Genomic DNA, 18,681 nt, shown 5'->3' with positions numbered 1-18,681 from the left:
ATAGGCTCCTCCGGACTGACCAGGGGAACCACCATATGAGGGGACCTTGTAGGAGGTGGAGACATTACAGGGGGTAGAGTTATCCCGCACCTCTCCCGAAGCCGTCTGTCAACGCGAATAGCAAGGGCCATAGCGGCTTCCAGTGACGCGGGAGAGTCATACTGTGCCAACACATCCTGTAATTTGTCGGATAAACCATGACAAAACTGGCTCCTAAGAGCCGGGTCATTCCACTGGGTGTCCGTGGCCCACCTACGGAACTCCGAACAGAATTCCTCCGCCGGACGATCTCCCTGCTGAATCCTACGTAACTTAGACTCAGCAAGGGAGATCCGATCTGGGTCATCATATACGAGTCCCAGAGCAGCGAAAAACCTATCCACTGACTGGAGAACCGGGGAGCTTGGGGGAAGAGAGAACGCCCAAGATTGTGGGTCCCCTTGTAGGAGCGAGATGATAATTCCCACCCTTTGTTCTTCACTGCCCGATGACCGAGGCCGCAGCCGAAAGTACAATTTGCATGCCTCCCGGAAAACAAAAAACTTGTCCCGCCCCCCAGTGAACCTGTCAGGGAGAGCTACTTTAGGTTCTGGTCCGGCTTGCTCCAGAGGATGCAAAACCTTGGACCTAACGTCCGCCAGCCCCATGGACAAACTCTGCAACTGCCGAGCTAGACCGGCTACTGGATCCATGGTAGCTGGAGAAAAACTAAGATGGTCGGTGAAAATGTCACACTGTCACAGAATACTGGAGGTAGGGGGCCTAAGCTGACCCTAAGCTGGGGCCCTGACTAATCCCTCATCCTGGAGGTACTGTTAAAGGTACAGAGGTCCAGGCCGCCAGCGTAACCCCTACCTTCTGAGGATCCCTGCACCTAAGTAATCTAGTCCTGAGAAGGACCCCGATCACAACAATAGGGAACCAGAAATAATATGCCCACACACAGTATTTAGACGAACGAGACAGTACAAGGGAAAAACCAAAACCACCTTGCATACAACTTCTAAACAACTACAACAGAGGGAACACCAACGGGAAAGGAGATAAATGATAAAGCGAGGAAAGGGAAAACACACTTCCAAATACACTTATCTCAGCAACTCCAAACACCACGATCCGCTCTGTAAGTCTGAATGAAAAGCTTTCACCGACACCTCCCAAACAGACCTGCAGGAATATAAAGGAGTCTCACTAAAGAAGCATTGATTGCAGCTGGGCGAGGCTGGACCTCAGCTAGCCCAGAGAGAGAGAGAATTAACTCCTACACTGCCGAGAAAACACAAAGCACCAACAAGTCAGCTGCGAGAAGTCAGGCTGTGTACTCGTGACGATCTTCGTGGCAACACACCCGTGACAGTGTCCAAGTATGGGATCAGTTATCTCCGGGCACTTGGCATGGTGGGAGGAAGGAGGATCAGGGTGAGGAATATTCGGTCCAGACTCACTGAGACTTGATCATGTGGAAGACAGGGTGGTGGTGGCAAAGTGACTAGAAGCATTATCTGCCGTCCAACCAACAACTTTTTGACACTGCTCTGGGTTCAATAGTGGTGTACTCTGGTCCCCTAGTAATTGGGACAGTAAGTTTGGGTGACAAGATGTGGGTGTCTGTTGTGGCACAATTTCAGCTTGCCCACGGCCATGTCCTCGGCCTCTGCATGCACCATCACCATCACGTCCACTTCCCCATCCCTTGCCACGCATCTTGCCCATTTTAAATGGAGGACAATATTTTCCATGTTCACGAGAAATGGCTGATTTTGGAACGCAGTTATATGTGATACGTCTGACAGAGAATCACGGTTTTAAATAGCAGGCCTGTAATTTACTAATATTATTCTACACAGAGACCTAATGTGAATACCTTGACCGACACACTACAACGAAATGAAAATGAAAGAAATGGCTGATTTTGGAACACTGTTATAGGTGATATGTCTGACAGAGAACCACGGTTTTAAATAGCAGGCCGATAATTTACTAATATTATTCTACACAGAGATCTACTGTGAATAGCTTGACCGACACACTGCAACGAAATGAAAATGGAAGAAATGGCTGATTGTGGAACACTGTTATAGGTGATATGTCTGACAGAGAACCACAGTTTTAAATAGCAGGCCTGTAATTTACTAATACTAATCTTCACAGACACCTAGTGTGAATAGCTTGACCGACACACTTCAACAGAATGGAAAAGGAGGACAATATTTTCCACGTTCAGTTCAAATTTCTAGATTTTTATCGCTGAAATATGGAACAGATCAGGCTTTATTCTGCAGTGCTAACAAGCAAATGGAGCAGAAAAATGGTGTACTCTGGATTTCTTTTTAAAATAACCAGGATTAAGATAAAAAAATTTGCCCTGGCCCCTGATATATGAGGCTATGTCTACAAATATCTGTAATTATTACAGCAGCAGCAGACAGGACGTTCAATGGATCCTCTTGAGCTCCACTGCAGTCTGCCACATACACTGCCTGCCTGCCTAACACTGATTATATGAATCTGGATTAGTCCTCAGAAGGACTATTAGTTCAGATGGATATAGAGATATAAGATGTGGAATACCTATGCTAACAGGACGTTCAATGGACCCTCTTGGACTATATGCACTGCAGTCTGCCACATACCCTGCCTGCCTGCTTAGCTCCTGCTATCACCACTGAATATATGCAGCTGGATTACTCCTCAGAAAGGCTGTTAGTTCAGATGGATATATATATATATATGTGTTGTGGAATACTTTTATTAACTATAAACAAGCAAATCTCTCCCTGACGCAGCAGCACCTCTCCCTACTCTGCCTGATTCCGGGGTAGACTGTGATGAGCACAGCGGCGCCAGGTCTTACATAGACCTGATGACGCTGTACGGCCAGCCAATCACTGTAATGCCCACAACCAACATGGCTACGGCATTACAGTGCATGGCAGGCAATCCCTGATTGTTCATTGGCTCTCTAAAGAGCGGCAAACATGCAGAGAGGGGACCCGAGTTCCCACCCAAGCAACCTGGGAATACTCGCCGAGAACCTAGCTTGACAAGCACCGTGATGCTCGGTCGAGTACCGAGCTGTGGCGAGTGAGTTTGCTCATCACTAGTCAAGATCAATAAATACTAAGACCTGCCTTTTCTATTGCAATCTTGGCTTTCATCCTCATTTTGATCCCTTTATGACTTCCGAATTTAACTTCACTCTGGTCGGATTTCTCCATCTCCTCCATGTCGTGACTCTGCGTATATCGGACTGCACTGGGATGACATCCGTGTGCATTCTGATGTTTCACATACACATGCACCCATAGACTTGTATGAGTGCGAGTGAATCAAGTCTGGCTGCAAATCGCAGCATTATGCGATTGTTCTCTCATGCCCGATCGGCGTGAGAAAATAATCGCTGATCTGAGCAGCCCCATAGAATAACACTGGGCCGAGTGCTATGCAATGTTTTATCGCATAGCACTTGTGTTATACGGTAGTGTGATGCCGGCCTAAAGAAGAATCTCTGCTAATTTGCAAATTGGGTTTCTCAAAATTCTGAAGCCCGTATCTCAGCAACACAGTAAAGAAAAAGAATAGTTTTAAGTACAGCTCTGGCAAAATACACAGATTGTACAGCCGATTTTATCATGTGGATTCTAAAAGACTGAAATCTTCATCTAAAATAAAGAAGAAACCTGCAACATAGTGGGCACGCTGGTAAAAGACAGGAGCGCGCTCTCAAATGTGCGCTGATTTCCGCATGTAAATGAGGTTTTTACATTTTACAGACCTGACTGATAGGAGGGCGATGCCAAAGCCTGGAGACTGTGCACCGCACACAGACAGGAGCGCTGCCGCTGTCCTAACGCAAATCTGCACTAATTCTAATACCTTTTTCCATTTGGCTACTTCTCCCCGCAAAAATATCTAAAAAAAAATGTTAATTTTGTAAAAAATATATTCATAACAAATCTACATGACTGTAATAACCTGAAGACTTAATTTCAGGGGTTATTTAGTAAAAGTATAAATAAAATAAACAAAAAAAAACTTTAATTTTTTTATGTAGTTTTACTTTATAACCATTATAAATATTATTAAATCAAAGTCATATAAGAAGTTAAATAATTTATTAATTGATATATAGACATAGGGTGTATGCATACAGCGATCTAGTGCATGTCATAGCTATCTATTACTATTATTACCATTATTCTGCAGGCATTATTTCCCCTTCTTACAATATTTTATATGTCCACGAGAGGGCAGCAGCGTACAGGTCTCAGCGAGTCACACACCTCATCTTGTCTCTTGGACTCCAACAAAATGGCTGAGCACACTTTGTCTTCTGATACCGGATGAACGAGGATGCAGGCGATAAGATGGCTGGATCAATGCAATTGTAAAGAAATAGAGAAAATTCTATGGCTCACCTCGCTGTAGTTGCCACAATAAACACGCGATCCCACATTAAATGATTTCCGCGGCAGCTGCCTTATGTGGTCGCGCAAAGCATTGATGTGACGTTGGCACGTTCCTCCACGGTTGCTAGGATACATGAGACGCATTTGGCTGCCTCTGAGGACGGGACCGAAGAGGAAAGCACCGGTAGGTGTCTCTATGAGATTTCCCTTAACACAGTGAACGGATAAGACTGGTGCCCGTCATGGAGCTGCTTCATAGGAGCCGCTGGAAGTGGCGATCATAACAGCTGGAGAAGTCCCCTCACTATAGTCAGTGCCAGCCAGAGTGCCCCCATACCTAGTGCCAGGGTGCCCCCATACCTAGTGCCCCCATACCTAGTGCCCCCATACCTAGTGCCCCCATACCTAGTGCCCCCATACCTAGTGCCAGAGTGCCCCTATACCTAGTGCCAGAGTGCCCCCATACCTAGTGCCAGAGTGCCCCCATACCTAGTGCCCCCATACCTAGTGCCCCCATACCTAGTGCCAGAGTGCCCCTATACCTAGTGCCAGAGTGCCCCCATACCTAGTGCCAGGGTGCCCCCATACCTAGTGCCAGAGTGCCCCCATACCTAGTGCCCCCATACCTAGTGCCCCCATACCTAGTGCCAGAGTGCCCCTATACCTAGTGCCAGAGTGCCCCCATACCTAGTGCCAGGGTGCCCCCATACCTAGTGCCAGAGTGCCCCCATACCTAGTGCCAGAGTGCCCCCATACCTAGTGCCAGAGGGCCCCATACCTAGTGCCAGAGTGCCCCCATACCTAGTGCCAGAGTGCCCCCATACCTAGTGCCAGAGTGCCCCTATACCTAGTGCCAGAGTGCCCCCATACCTAGTGCCCCCATACCTAGTGCCCCCATACCTAGTGCCAGGGTGCCCCCATACCTAGTGCCAGAGTGCCCCCATACCTAGTGCCAGAGTGCCCCCATACCTAGTGCCAGAGTGCCCCTATACCTAGTGCCAGAGTGCCCCCATACCTAGTGCCCCCATACCTAGTGCCCCCATACCTAGTGCCAGAGTGCCCCCATACCTAGTGCCAGAGTGCGCCCATATATATAGTGTCAGGCAGAGGGCCTCCATACATAGTACCCCCATGCATAGTGTTAGCTGTAGTGCCTCTATACATAATGCCTGGCAGAGTACCTCTATGCACAGTGCCAGCCGTAGTGCCCCCCATGCATAGTGCCAGCCGTAGTGCCTCCATACATAGTGACAGACAGAGTATCCCCCACACAGTGCCTCCATATATAGTGCCACACATAGTGCCAGACGGACTGCAGTTGTAGCCAAAAGTTTTGAGACTGATTTTGGTTTTCACACATTTCCCTGCTTCAGTGTTTTTCAATCTTTTAGAGGTTTCTATGGTTACTGAAGTACAGTTATCAACATTTCATAAGTTTTTACACTTTTGTTGACATATACAGTGGTGTGAAAAAGTGTTTGCCCCTTCCTGATTTCTTATTCTTTTGCATGTTTGTCACACTTAAATGTTTCAGATCACAAAACAAATTTAAATATTAGATAAAGATAACACAAGCAAACACAAAATGCAGTTTTTAAATGAAGGTTTTTATTATTAAGGGAAAAAGAAATACAAACCTACAGGGCCCTGTGTGTAAAAGTGATTGCCCCATCACCTCCTTAAAGCATAAATTAACTGTGGTTTATCACATCTTTGGGAAGCTGAGTTCAATTTACTAAGCCACACACAGACCTGATTACTGCCACACCTGTTCTCATTCAAGAAATCACTTAAATAGGAGCTGCCTGACAAAGTGAAGCAGACAAAAACATCCTCAAAAGCCAGACATCATGCTGCAATCCAAAGAAATTCAGGAACAAATGAGAAACAAAGTAATTGAGATCAATCATTCTGGAAAATGTTATAAAGCCATTTCTAAAGCTTTGGGACTCCAGCGAACCACAGTGAGAGCCATTATCCACAAATGGTGAAAACATGGAACAGTGTTTAACCTTTCCATGAGTGGCCGACCGACCAAAATTACCCCAAGAGTGCAGCGACGACTCATCCAAGAGGTCACAAAAGACCCCACAACGACATCCAAATATGCAGGCCTGATTTGCCTCAGTTAAGGTCAGTGTTCATGACTCCACCAAAAGAAAGAAACTGGGCAAAAATGGCATGCATGGCAGAGTTCCAAGATGAAAATCACTGCTGAGCAAAAAGAACATAAAGGCTCGTCTCAGTTTTGCCAGAAAACATCTTGATCGCCAAGACTTTTGGGAGAATACTCTGTGGACTCACAAGACAAAAGTTTAACTTTTTGGAAGGTGTATGCCATTACATCTGGCATAGAAGTAATACAGCAATTCAGAAAAGGAGCATCATACCAAAAGTTAAATGTGGTGGTAGTGTGATAGTCTAGGGCTGTTTTGCTGCTTCTGGACCTGGAAGACTTGCTGTGGGAAATGAAACCATGAATTTTGCTGCCTACCAAAAAATCCTGATGGAGAATGTCTGGCCATCTGTCCGTGACCTCACGCTAAAGCCACTTGGGTTATGCAGCAGGACAATGATCCAAAACACACCAGCAAGTCCACCTCTGAATGGCTTAAGAAAAACAAAATAAAGACTTTGGAGTGGCCTAGTCAAAGTCCTGACCTTAATCCGATTCAGATGCTGTGGCATGACCTTAAAAAGGCGGTCCATGCTCGGAAACCCTCCAATGTGACTGAATTACAACAATTTTGCAAAGATGAGTGGGCCAAAATTCCTCCAGAGCTTTGTAAAAGACTCATTGTCAGTTACCGCAAATGATTGATTGCAGTTGTTGCTGCTAAGGGTGGCCCCACCAGTTATTAGTTCAGGGGCAATCACTTTTTAACACAGGGCCCTGTAGGTTTGGATTTCTTTTTCCCTTAATAATAAAGACCTTCATTTAAAAACTGCATTTTGTGTTTACTTGTGTTATCTTTGACTAATATTTAAATTTGTTTTGTGATCAGAAACATTTAACTGTGAGAAACATGCAAAAGAATAAGCCTCCTTACCTTGACATGCAAAAGCCAGTATGTCACTCTCTATAAGGAGAAACGTTACCCCTTAGACCTCAGTCCAGAGCCTCTCACCTAGCCAAATCAGTTCTCATACTCTGCCCTGACGAGGGCCAACAGCCCGAAACACCGTGTCTGCAAACGGAGTTTCTGATTTGGCTTTTATCCTAAGTCATATTGCACGACTCACTAAAGGGTTGATTGTGACTTGTAGGATTGCTGCTTCCTTTAGGTGGCGGTATAGAGTTCAAGTCCTCTTTTTCTCTGAAGAGGCAATTTGCTAAATAATTAGAAATCAGGACGGGGGCAAACACTTTTTCACACCACTGTATAAGACATTTATGTAAAGATTCCATATTTCAAGTCATGACTATATTTCCAGCCTCAGGCTGCTGGATATTGGCCTCTGGGCCAGATTCTGACTGATGATCGCCCATTCTTGGCCTATCAGTGCTTGGAGTTTATCACAACTTCTGTGTTTTTGTTTCTCTGCTGTTTGGAGATTGACCACAGGTTGTCAATAAGATTGAAATCTGGAGAGTTTCCTGGTCATGGACCAAAACTTCAATATTTTATTCACTGATCCACTTAGTTATTACTTTTGCCTTGTGACATGGTCTCCATCATGCTAGAAAAGCATTTTTCATCACCGCATTGCTCATGGATAGTTGGGAGAAGTTGCTTTTGGAGGAGGTTTACATTACATTCTATATTCATGGCAGTGATTTTAGGCGAAATTGTGAGTGAGCCCCCTCCCTGGACGTAAAGCCCCCACACATGAATGGTCTGAGGATGCTTTACTGTTGGCATGAGAAACAATGAGAAATAACTTTTCCCCAGTGCCCAGCAGTCCAATCCCAGCTCTTCCTGCAGAGCGTCTCATCAGTGATTTTCCCGAATAGATAAATGATAAAGCTTCTTCTATCCATGACAATGTTAATCACGGACAGCACATGGGTTACACCCCAACGCCATCTGTGTGCTGTCTGGGATTTTCACGGGCCCATAAACTTGTATGGGGAATTTTGATCTGTGACTCAGATCAAAAAGGAACACGTTGCCGTGATTTTTTGTGGACCTCTTAGTACACAAAAAAAACACGGACATATGAACAGCCCTATAGACTGTAATGCATACGTGTTCTGTCTATGAAAAGCACGGGTAGAACATGTACGTGAGCCATGGATGTCTGAATGAGGCTGGATATTGCAGTGCATTGTAAAATTACCGATCTCAGCTGAGCTTCACAGATGTACAAACTGGGCACACATGGTGGTCTTCAGGAGGGCCCTGCTGCCATGACAATGCAATCAGGACCCTGCAAACAGGATGACCCTCGCCATTTCCAACCTCTTAATGGTTGCTGTCTCCATTAATAGTGTCAGTCGTCCTCTTTTGAACAGTGCCACCATGAATGGTGATAGTGGTCCACATTGTACTGTCATTCAGTGCTCCTCTTGAATGGTGCAAGCTAAAATAACCATGAGTGGTTGGCAGACAATGCTCTACAGGAAACTAATGTGATCATCCAGAAAAGATTCACATTGGAGACAAATCAGTGGTGTTTACCTGGATGTGATATCCCCAGGCTTTTAGTATGAGGCCATAAATTAGCCCTTGTAATAATATATATTTTTTCCGTAATATAGATCTTGTACTTCTGGGTCACAAATGGATTCTGAATATGTGAAGAGATCGTTAGGAAAATGCCTGTCAGAGGGACTGGCTGAAATAGTGGAGAAAAGACCGGCGGACCCTATCGAGTACCTGGCACACTTCATTTACAAGTACAGAAGCAATCTGGATGAACATGAGAAGGTAATGTGCTAACTCCATGAATGACTCGCCTTCCATAAAATGCTTGTGGCAAACCATCACGAAGAATAAAGAAATCTGCACTCGCACATAGAGAGGAAGGGGATCTGTGTTTAGATATATAAAATGCAATCACTTAAAGGAAAGCTGTCACCTCCATAAATGCTAATTCTACCTGTAGACATTGTGGCTGGTTTACTGGAAGAGTTGCTACAGGGAGAAAATTATTCTGCCTGCAAACGCTCTCGTAAGTCATAGGTACAATGCAGAGAGCGGTTACAGTCACCACTCACTATGCAGGAAGCATTCTGTTATCACTCCTTGGCATATTGATTGACAGACAGCACTACAGAGTATGTGTGCAGTATGTGTGTGCAGAGCAGGTTGTCAATCAGTGTGCCAGAGAGTGATTGCAGCACGCTCACTGAGTAGTGTGAAATGATTGTAATAGTTCCACACATAGCCCTGATCACTGGAAGCAAGCAGCTGCAGTGTGAATATAACTTAATTTTCTCCCTGTAGCCACTCCTCCAGTTAGCCAGACTAACATGCTATTTATGTGCAGATTACCACTATGTCTGCAGATAAATAGCATTTTTGGAGGTGATCTGTTCCCTTTAAGCTAAGCTACGCTTGGCTTTCACTATAACCTTGACAATATAACCACACAGTTACAGATGGAGGTACACTCACCTGCAGTCTCCAGTGTCCGAGTGTGAGAAGCGCTGATAAGTAATCCAGCATCAGTCCTCCTTATAGCTCTGGCTGGCAGCGGAAGTGAAAGCACAGGACGCACTACCATCTTTCCTATCACCCATGGCAGCACCACAACGAGAGAGGGGATCCGCCCTTCAAGGACTGGAAACCTACAGAATAAAATGGCGACACCTCTCCACCACCTCTGTTTATACAGATCCTAGAAGATAGGGTAGTTCCGGTACTGGCCTATATTCCCAAGATGGCTTCCAATTTCCTTAGAAGTCAGGAAATTGTGCACCCTACTTTCTGTGCTAATCCGGGGAATCCAAGGCAGAACAATAAGAAAGCGGATGTCCCCATCAAGCAATATGTAAGGTTGTGATTCAGTCTTCACCTTGCACCTTCCATAGACACTATAGGTTTGATCTGGGATCTTCTGCTGTTCTTTCCTTTAGAAATAGGGTTCTACAGGCTGTGGTCCCACCCTAACTTTAAAGTTTCTCTGTAAATCTCTTGTTGTGGCGCTGTCATGGGTGATAGGAAAAAAATTAATTACTTACCGGTAATGTGATTTTCCTGAGCCCATGACAGCACCCTTACATTCCCTCCCGTCTCTGGTAGAGGGTGATCACTTCATTTCCTTCGTGGTGTTTGATTCACGTGGTGTGTAGAAGGAAAAATCATGGGTATAGAACTATTAAGTAGTGTCCTGTCATGCTCTGTAAACAACTGAGGTAGTGGAGAGTCGCCGCCCTTTTATTCTGTAGGTTTACTGTCCTTGAAGGGCAGATCCCCTCTCTCGTTGTGGTGCTGTCATGGGCTCAGGAAAATCACATTACCGGTAAGTAATATAGTGTTTCTGTGCCCTCACGCTACTGATAGTACATGTGGACACACTTCTTTCCAACACGTTTCAGAAGAATTGTCTTCCTTTGTCAGGGACAAGGAGCGCTCACAAAGTTCCTGTCTAAATAGTAGCCTTCCTAGTGATAGGAAAGGACACTAACCTGGGACTAGTTGTGCCATACTAGTTTTAGTTGAGATGTGAGTGCATTTCACAAATCTCGTAGCTGGTTTCCTTGTGAGTCAGCATAGGAATAAGTAAGCTGATTATATTCCATTAAATACAGGGACTCACTTTCACTCTATATATGCGAGTACAGATTTCTTTTGTTTTATTGACTAAATCTATGTGCTATATCAGATAGCAGACCAGTTAACAAATGTGTGATTTCATGGCTGAACATTATAGAGTAGCAATGCCTAATTAAAAAGTGCATAATGGTGGCTCCTAGTACAATAAGATAAATTTGGGTTGGCATCAATACACAGCAGAGCCGCCACCCTTAGAGGGTGAGTGTCCTGAGGGCTGTTTATCAAAGCAAAAATACCAGGCCAGAGGTTGCATGTCAGTCTACGTGGCCTAAACCTTCTACCAGGGCCTGCAGCGTTTCCGGACTTATCTCCCATCGAGCACATCTGGGATGTCCTTAGTCAGCAATGGCGCAGGGAGCTGCCAGCAGCGGCTCTTGATGATTTGACCAACTACATTCAACATGGCAGAACATTCCTCAGACAGCCATTAATAACCTCATTATAGCAGACAATGCTATAAGTACAAGGATCTCTGTACATGGCGCTCATACTTGATACTGAATAAATTGAGATGTTTTGAAAATGTTGTTTCCATTTTTTCATCATTTCCATATCAGTAACATACAGTGGGTATTGAAAGTATTCAGACCCCTTTAAATTTTTCTCTTTGTTTTACTGTAGCCATTTGGTAAATTCTAAAAAGTTCATTTTTTTCTCATTAAAGTACACTCTGCACCCCATCTTGTCTGAAAAAAAGCTGAAATGTAGACATTTTTGCAAATTTATTAAAAAAGAAAAACTGAAATATCACATGGTCATAAGTATTCAGACCCTTTGCTCAGACACTCATATTTAAGTCACATGCTGTCCATTTCCTTGTGATCCTTCTTGAGATGGTTCTACTCCTTCATTGGAGTCCAACTGTGTTTAATTAAACTGATAGGACTTCATTTGAAAAGGCACACACCTATCTATATAAGACCTCACAGCTCACAGTGCATGTCAGACCAAATGAGAATCATGAGCTCAAAGGAACTGCCCAAGGAGCTCAGAGACAGAATTGTGGCAAGGCACAGATCTGGCCAAAGTTACAAAAGAATTTCTGCATTACTCAAGGTTCCTAAGAGCACAGTGGCCTCCATAATCCTTAAATGGAAGAAGTTTGGGACCACCAGAAGTCTTCCTAGACCTGGCTGCCCAGCCAAACTGAGCAATCGTGGGAGAAGAGCTTTGGTGAGAGAGGTAAAGAAGAACCCCAAGATCACTGTGGATGAGCTCCAGAGATGCAGTAGGGAGATGGAAGAAAGTTCCACAAAGTCAGCTATCGCTGCAGCCCTCTACCAGTTGGGCGTTTATGGCAGAGTGGCCCGTCGGAAGCTTCTCCTCAGTGCAAGACATATGAAAGCCCGCATAGAGTTTGCGCAAAAGCACATGAAGGACTCCCAGACTATGAGAAATAAGATTCTCTGGTCTGATAAGACGAAGATAGAACTTTTTGGTGATAATTCTAAGCGGTATGTGTGGAGAAAACCAGGCACTACTCATCACCTGCCCAATACTATCTCAACAGTGAAACATGGTGGTGGCAGCATCATGCTATGGGGGTGTTTTTCAGCTGCAGGGACAGGACGACTGGTGGCAATTGAAGGAAACATTAATGTGGCCAAGTACAGAGATATCCTGGATGAAAACCTCTTCCTGAGTGCTCTGGACCTCAGACTTGGCCGAAGGTTCACCTTCCAACAAGACAATGACCCTAAGCACACAGCTAAAATAACAAAGGAGTGGCTTCAGAACAACTCTGTGACCATTCTTGACTGGTCCAGCCAGAGCCCTGACCTAAACCCAATTGAGCATCTCTGGAGAGACCTGAAAATGGCTGTCCACCAAACTTCACCATCCAACCTGACGGAACTGGAGAAGATCTGCAAGGAAGAATGGCAGAGGCTCCCCAAATCCAGTTGTGAAAAACTTGTTGCATCATCCCCAAGAAGACTCTTGGCTGTACTAGCTCAAAAGGGGGCTTCTACTCAATACTGAGCAAAGGGTCTGAATACTTATGACCTTGTGATATTTCAGTTTTTCTTTTTTAATAAATTTGCAAAAATTTGTACATTTCTGTTTTTTTTCAGTCACGTGTGTACTTTAATGAGAAAAAAAAATAACCTTTTAGAATTTACCAAATGGCTGCAATGAAACAAAGAGTGAAAAATGTAAAGGTGTCTGAATACTTTCCGTACCCACTGTATCTATCTATCCTGTGATTTCCATAATTCTGCAACTTTTCCTTCTTGGTGTTGCAATTTCAATGTTGAGGAGTGTATAATTGTATTAATAATTTTAAGATTATTTTTGCCGCTTACCTTTTTTTTTTTTTTTTTTTTTTAAAGAGAAGACTGGAAAGAGAGCAGCTGGAAATAGAAAAAGAAGAGGCAAGACAAGAGCTTGAGACAATTGAAAAACTAAAGCAAGAAGAACTTTTGATCCAGCAGAAAATTGAAGAGCAACAAAAGGTGAGATCTGAGAAGGCCTCTGAATTCCTCAAATTTATTTCGTATGTGACTTAAAGAGGTCCTATCGCTTCTGAGGAAAACATAAAAAGTAAAAGAAGGTGAAATTCTAAAACTTTTCAGAAAACATGTCATTAGCAAACCGTATGATTTCCCTCAGTATTTCTGTAACACTAGTTATATATTCATTTTTTTCAGTCAGCACAAAATGTGGTGATATTCTCTTCTCTGGAAAATACTAGCTGAGAAGGGGCTAATTCTACAGAGCAGAGGTGAATGAATTAAGAGAGTGGTGAATTAAGTCTTGTGATTAGATCTGGTCATGATTCAGGGTAAACAAATGAATGTCTGTTTTGTTGCATTATTGAACCATAAAATACAATAAAATTGAGTTACCCATTTTTCCTAAATCACCAAAAGCGAAATACAAACATGGAGAATTAACTTACCAACACCTCCCAGTGCTATGAATGAGCAGAATGCTACTCATCCAAAGTTTTTCCTCACTTTCAACCTGATCCTGAACTTTACTTCACACTGAATTTTTTTTATACATCACACATGTAATGAGATGTATCTGTGTATTATGCAGACCAAGACTAGGTGAGGATACAACTGCTTCTAAAGGATTAATCTTAGAGTTGGTGCCTGGGTCTATTCCCAGGACCCAGTCCAGCAGCCATATCAGTAATCTGTGGCTGTGTGACTGAAGGTTTGACAACTGCCTCCTACTGAAGAGCATCAGTGACGATAAAGCTTGTAATCTTTATCAGCCAGACGTTTAGATTTGTTAATGCAAGAGAAATACACTCTTTGTGTTGACTTGTAAATATATGTGTTTTTCTGTGGCTGGGGAAGGACAGACCAATATTTGTGTAACCCTGAATGTTGACTTCTATTGGGCTGTGGAACAATGAGTGTTTGCTAATTATGTTGATTAACCATTGTGGGGACCCTGTGGCTTGTTTACTCACAAGACAAGAGGACAAACTACCCAAATACATTAAATGCTCAAACAATGAGACCTGAGCGCAGCCCTTTCCCCCCAACCGGTGAATGATGACCTTAGCCACATATGTAAATATAAAAAGGGTTGTCTAGCCTTCTGCAAAGAGACTTGAGACAGAGATTGAACAGAGACTTTACAAGGAAAATCAAAGGTCAGACTCTCTCAGACCATCAGCTTGTAAGCATGGATTTAACCAAAGAGACACAGATTTGGATTCTACATGATTCTAGCCTAAGGGTATATAGCCGTGACTTGAAAGATACGGATCTGCTCCATTGACAATCAGAGAGACCATGGATACATTTTGGGGAGACCAGGTTGGGACGTGAAGTCACCTGGCCCAGTGAATATGTTGTTTGGGATTGCTTGTTGGGACTCTCCGGTCACCTGGAACCCATGGAGACATTCGGAGAACCCAGATTGGGACCAGCCGGTCATCTGGCCCCATGGAAACTCTCGGAGAGGCCAGGGTGGGACCCTCGGGTCTCCTGGCCTTGTACCTCGATGTACTTCTAGCTTCCTAAGCTTGCCGCTACCTTCTCTTTGTGGGGGCCCGCCAGGAGCGGGGGGCCACTGGTTGAGGTAGTTGGCCCTGGAAGTCCCAAAGTCGCAGCTGTTCTATCCGAGGTGGGCCAGCGGAAGAGTGACGACTGTGTAACGCTGTACCATCTCATATATTTGCTGGGACTGTTCTATGTGTTTATTGTCCGCTTTGTGGTTCAGTAAAGTATTGCCACGCTGTTTTATCTTCACCCTGTGTTGTGTGAGTAGTATTATGCCCACGTAAGACCCCATGTCTTCACAGCATCTTTGGCTTTTTTTTTGTTTATCTGACCTGGCTTGATGTCATATGTACGTCACACTGCAACGATGACGTTGCGTCATGCCGGCTAATCAAATGAGGAACTGGTGATGCCTTCAAGTAACAGGTAGTTCACAGGGATCCGGTCCGATGGCGACAGATTACTGATGTGGCTGCCGGACTGGTTCCTGTGAATCAATATCTTGTCAATTCTAGTTAATCTGCAAAAGGAGGACATAGTTGCTTCTAAAGGACTTATTTGAGTTTCTCACTACATACACAAGGAGCCCACAACAGACACACTGAGAAGCCGGTGTTTCTTCTAGCCTCCATCTCCTTCACTCTGCTGTTCCAAAATACACAGGAATTCATTTTAAATGGCATTATGTATCACTAGGGGGGACCCCACATAGTTTTTTTTCATTCATTTATTTATTTATTTATTACTAATAAATAAATGAAAAAAATGATGTGGGGTCCCCCTCTATTTTTAATAACCAACTAAGGAAAAGCAGATAGCTGGGGACTGATTAATATGCTGGGAAGGGCCATGAATATTTTTCCCTTCCCAGCCTAATAATACTAGCCTTCAGCCCCCAAGGAATGATGCGCCAATTGTGGCGCTTAGCCTCGGCACTTCCCTATTGCCATGGTGCGGTGGCAATTGGGGTAATGAGACTGTGGGGATGATTTCAGTTGTGTAATGTCTGCTGACATCAAACCCATGGGTTAGTAATCGAGAGGCGTCTTTCAGGCATCCCCATTACTAACCCAGTAAGTAAAAAGAGAATACACACCGAAAAAAAATCTTTATTTGAAAAAAAAAAAACCCTAACAACTTCCCTCTTTCCCCCATCTATCATAAAAAAATCTGTCGTAATCCAAATGGAGGTCCCACAACAATCCCAGTCTTCTTCATCTAGTCTATGGAGCCCCGTTCAGAGAATGCAGCTCCATAGACTGGAGCAGCAACCAATGCTGTGTCTTGTGCTGTACCCCCCGAGAACCAGCTACTGTGAGCTGAGATGACTTTACTGACGTTAGACACCCCCACTACTAACCCAGTAGTAAAAATAAATACACAGAAAAAAAACTTTATTTGAATAAAGACTCCTCACACTAGCCCTCTGTTAGGGAAATATTAATGTCAGGAAAATGTTCTTCCATATCTGCCTGACATAGATGTTCACCCCCCTCCCTTATTCCCCTTCTGCACAGCACAAAAGCCCCAATTAGCACACGCCTGAGAAACAGCTTACACACACAATGCCAGCCAAGAACTGGTAGAAGCTAACTAAAATGCAAATGTATTTCCTCTTAACACAGACCTGAGATAGATTGACACCTTCTCCCAGGCCAGAGTTTGGAGGAAAGTGGAAATGGTTCGTTAAGTTCAAAGGCACTCGCAAACAATTCCCGGCCACCAACCGTAGCCAGGCCGACTCCGGGGTGAAATATGAAATATTGTGAGTTCCATACGTCCGACAGTAACGGGGCTATAAGCAAAATCGGGGAGCTGTAGCGCAAAAACACCAGAATAGCAGACTGCAGCTATTCGATGTGCGGTCTCTAACTGAAGATAAAATCATAAGGGAAAAAATGGCGCAGTTAGCAAGCTTCTGCAATCAACGAGCGATGAGTTATCACAGAAGTTAGCGTTTTTAATAAAAAATGTACAGGCTGGAGACCGGCCCACATGATGTCACCACAAGGGGCGTGTGGCCAGATCTCCCCTTAGGTATAAGAGAATGGACATTATTGAAGCACTCATTGACAGGGGGGAATAAGAATTATAAGCAATGGGTCCTGTTCAATAACAGCATAATTCAACTGGGGAGCCCCTCCTCCACCTATATTGAATTGTCTTTGCGATCGTATAGTGTAAGTTTTTCTTCTTTTATCCTGCTTATTTTATGTAACTGCTTATGTATTTTAATTTCTCCTTTATAACACCCTTGTATATATTTTTCCTAAACACTGCCTGCCTTTTGGATTAAATATAAAATTGAATAGTTCTGTTTCTTTTGTTCTGTAATCGTTCCCTCCCCCAAAGCCATGTAGGCTACCAAAATGCAGGCGTCCGGCCAAGCCTGTATTATATTTCAAACTCGGCCGGTGGTGGCAGAGAAAATTAATAATAAATTGGGCTATCGCGAAGCTGACAGTGACCGTACGGAGGGCATTAAAAACGGATTCCAGGCTTTGGAATCCCTGAGGTGTGATGCCATACTCTCACTGGTCGCTTGCCGATATCCACGTAGCGAGTAGTCTGGATCGCGTGCTCACGACTCCAGACAAAATACGGACAGCGTGACGGCACGGTGAGATATTGCTTGATCTCCCCGGTGTCGTCCCTCTGTGTGGGTTGGGATCCCTGACACCCTCGTTCACCAATTTATTAATAAAAAGATCCCACAAAGTAACCCATGTCCATCGTCTTTGCCCCCACACCTGTGGTTCTATTAGCCACTATGCACAAGCGCCAGCTGGTGACTACTCTCATCAGCGTTGCTTGCTCTTGCTGCTATCAGTGAGAGCAGACGACGTTGATGACAGTAGTAGTCATCAGCCGGCGTCTGACCGGCGGTAACCTTGTTACCGCCGGTCACAGCGCTGTTATACACTTTGTCTTTTGTGTGACAGCGTGGGAACCTGCAGGGGTCCACATTACCCTGCGGCTGTCACCAGCGGTAACTTCAGTAAGGCTACCGCTGGTTATAGCCGCTGGTTTCCACACTGTCACACAGAGGACCGTGTGGGAACTGCTGGCTGTCTGGACCCCTCATGCACTTGAATGGGGTTCGGGATCGGGATCAAGTTCGGGTCCCCCAACTGAACTCTTCTGAACTCAACGGTCCCAAACATCCACGGGATCGCCTATCCCTACTAATACACAATGAAAATAAATAGAAAACAATAATAATGAGCATAATTAAGTTCACCCTCCACAACAGTCAGTGTCTTATGTGGCACCTTGGGAAAATTAACTGCCCATCCTTGCCAAAGAGGGAGCTTTATTTTAAATAGGCAGTAATTTGCTATATTCAGTGGTCCTGATTGAATGAAGTGTGCCATTGCCACCACATTTGAATAGGGAATAAGAGTCTCTATATTTGGTGATTGTTTAGTGTCTACCTGAAAAAATATATTTTTGGGGTTTCCTCATCAAGTTTTTTTACAATACTGGATTACAACCTGTCATAAGTTAGAGATTTTAATAAAAACATGAAGGGTGGAGCCCAGCCCACGTGATGTCATCACAGGGGAGTGTGTGGACAGGGTCCCCCTT

At 44.3% G+C, this 18,681-nt stretch overlaps 1 protein-coding gene across 1 annotated transcript in view; it reads left to right on the top strand.

Moving 5' to 3' along the window:
* Nucleotides 1-4,279: 4,279 nt before the first annotated feature.
* The window catches only part of LOC141271355 (DPY30 domain-containing protein 1-like), a 31,067-nt gene continuing 16,665 nt past the window's right edge, over nucleotides 4,280-18,681 (top strand). The window contains exons 1-3 of the mRNA XM_073681461.1: nucleotides 4,280-4,593; nucleotides 9,112-9,280; nucleotides 13,462-13,584. Of these exons, the coding sequence (XP_073537562.1) occupies nucleotides 9,134-9,280; nucleotides 13,462-13,584 (270 nt within the window). The 5' untranslated portion in view covers nucleotides 4,280-4,593; nucleotides 9,112-9,133. The remainder of the gene's footprint in view (nucleotides 4,594-9,111; nucleotides 9,281-13,461; nucleotides 13,585-18,681) is intronic.

The sequence above is a fragment of the Phyllobates terribilis genome, unplaced genomic scaffold, assembly GCF_046119375.1.
Source record: "Phyllobates terribilis strain yellow unplaced genomic scaffold, ASM4611937v1 Scaffold_5__5_contigs__length_657084704, whole genome shotgun sequence".
Classification (NCBI taxonomy): domain Eukaryota; kingdom Metazoa; phylum Chordata; class Amphibia; order Anura; family Dendrobatidae; genus Phyllobates; species Phyllobates terribilis.
This window is presented reverse-complemented; position numbering and strand designations above follow the sequence as displayed.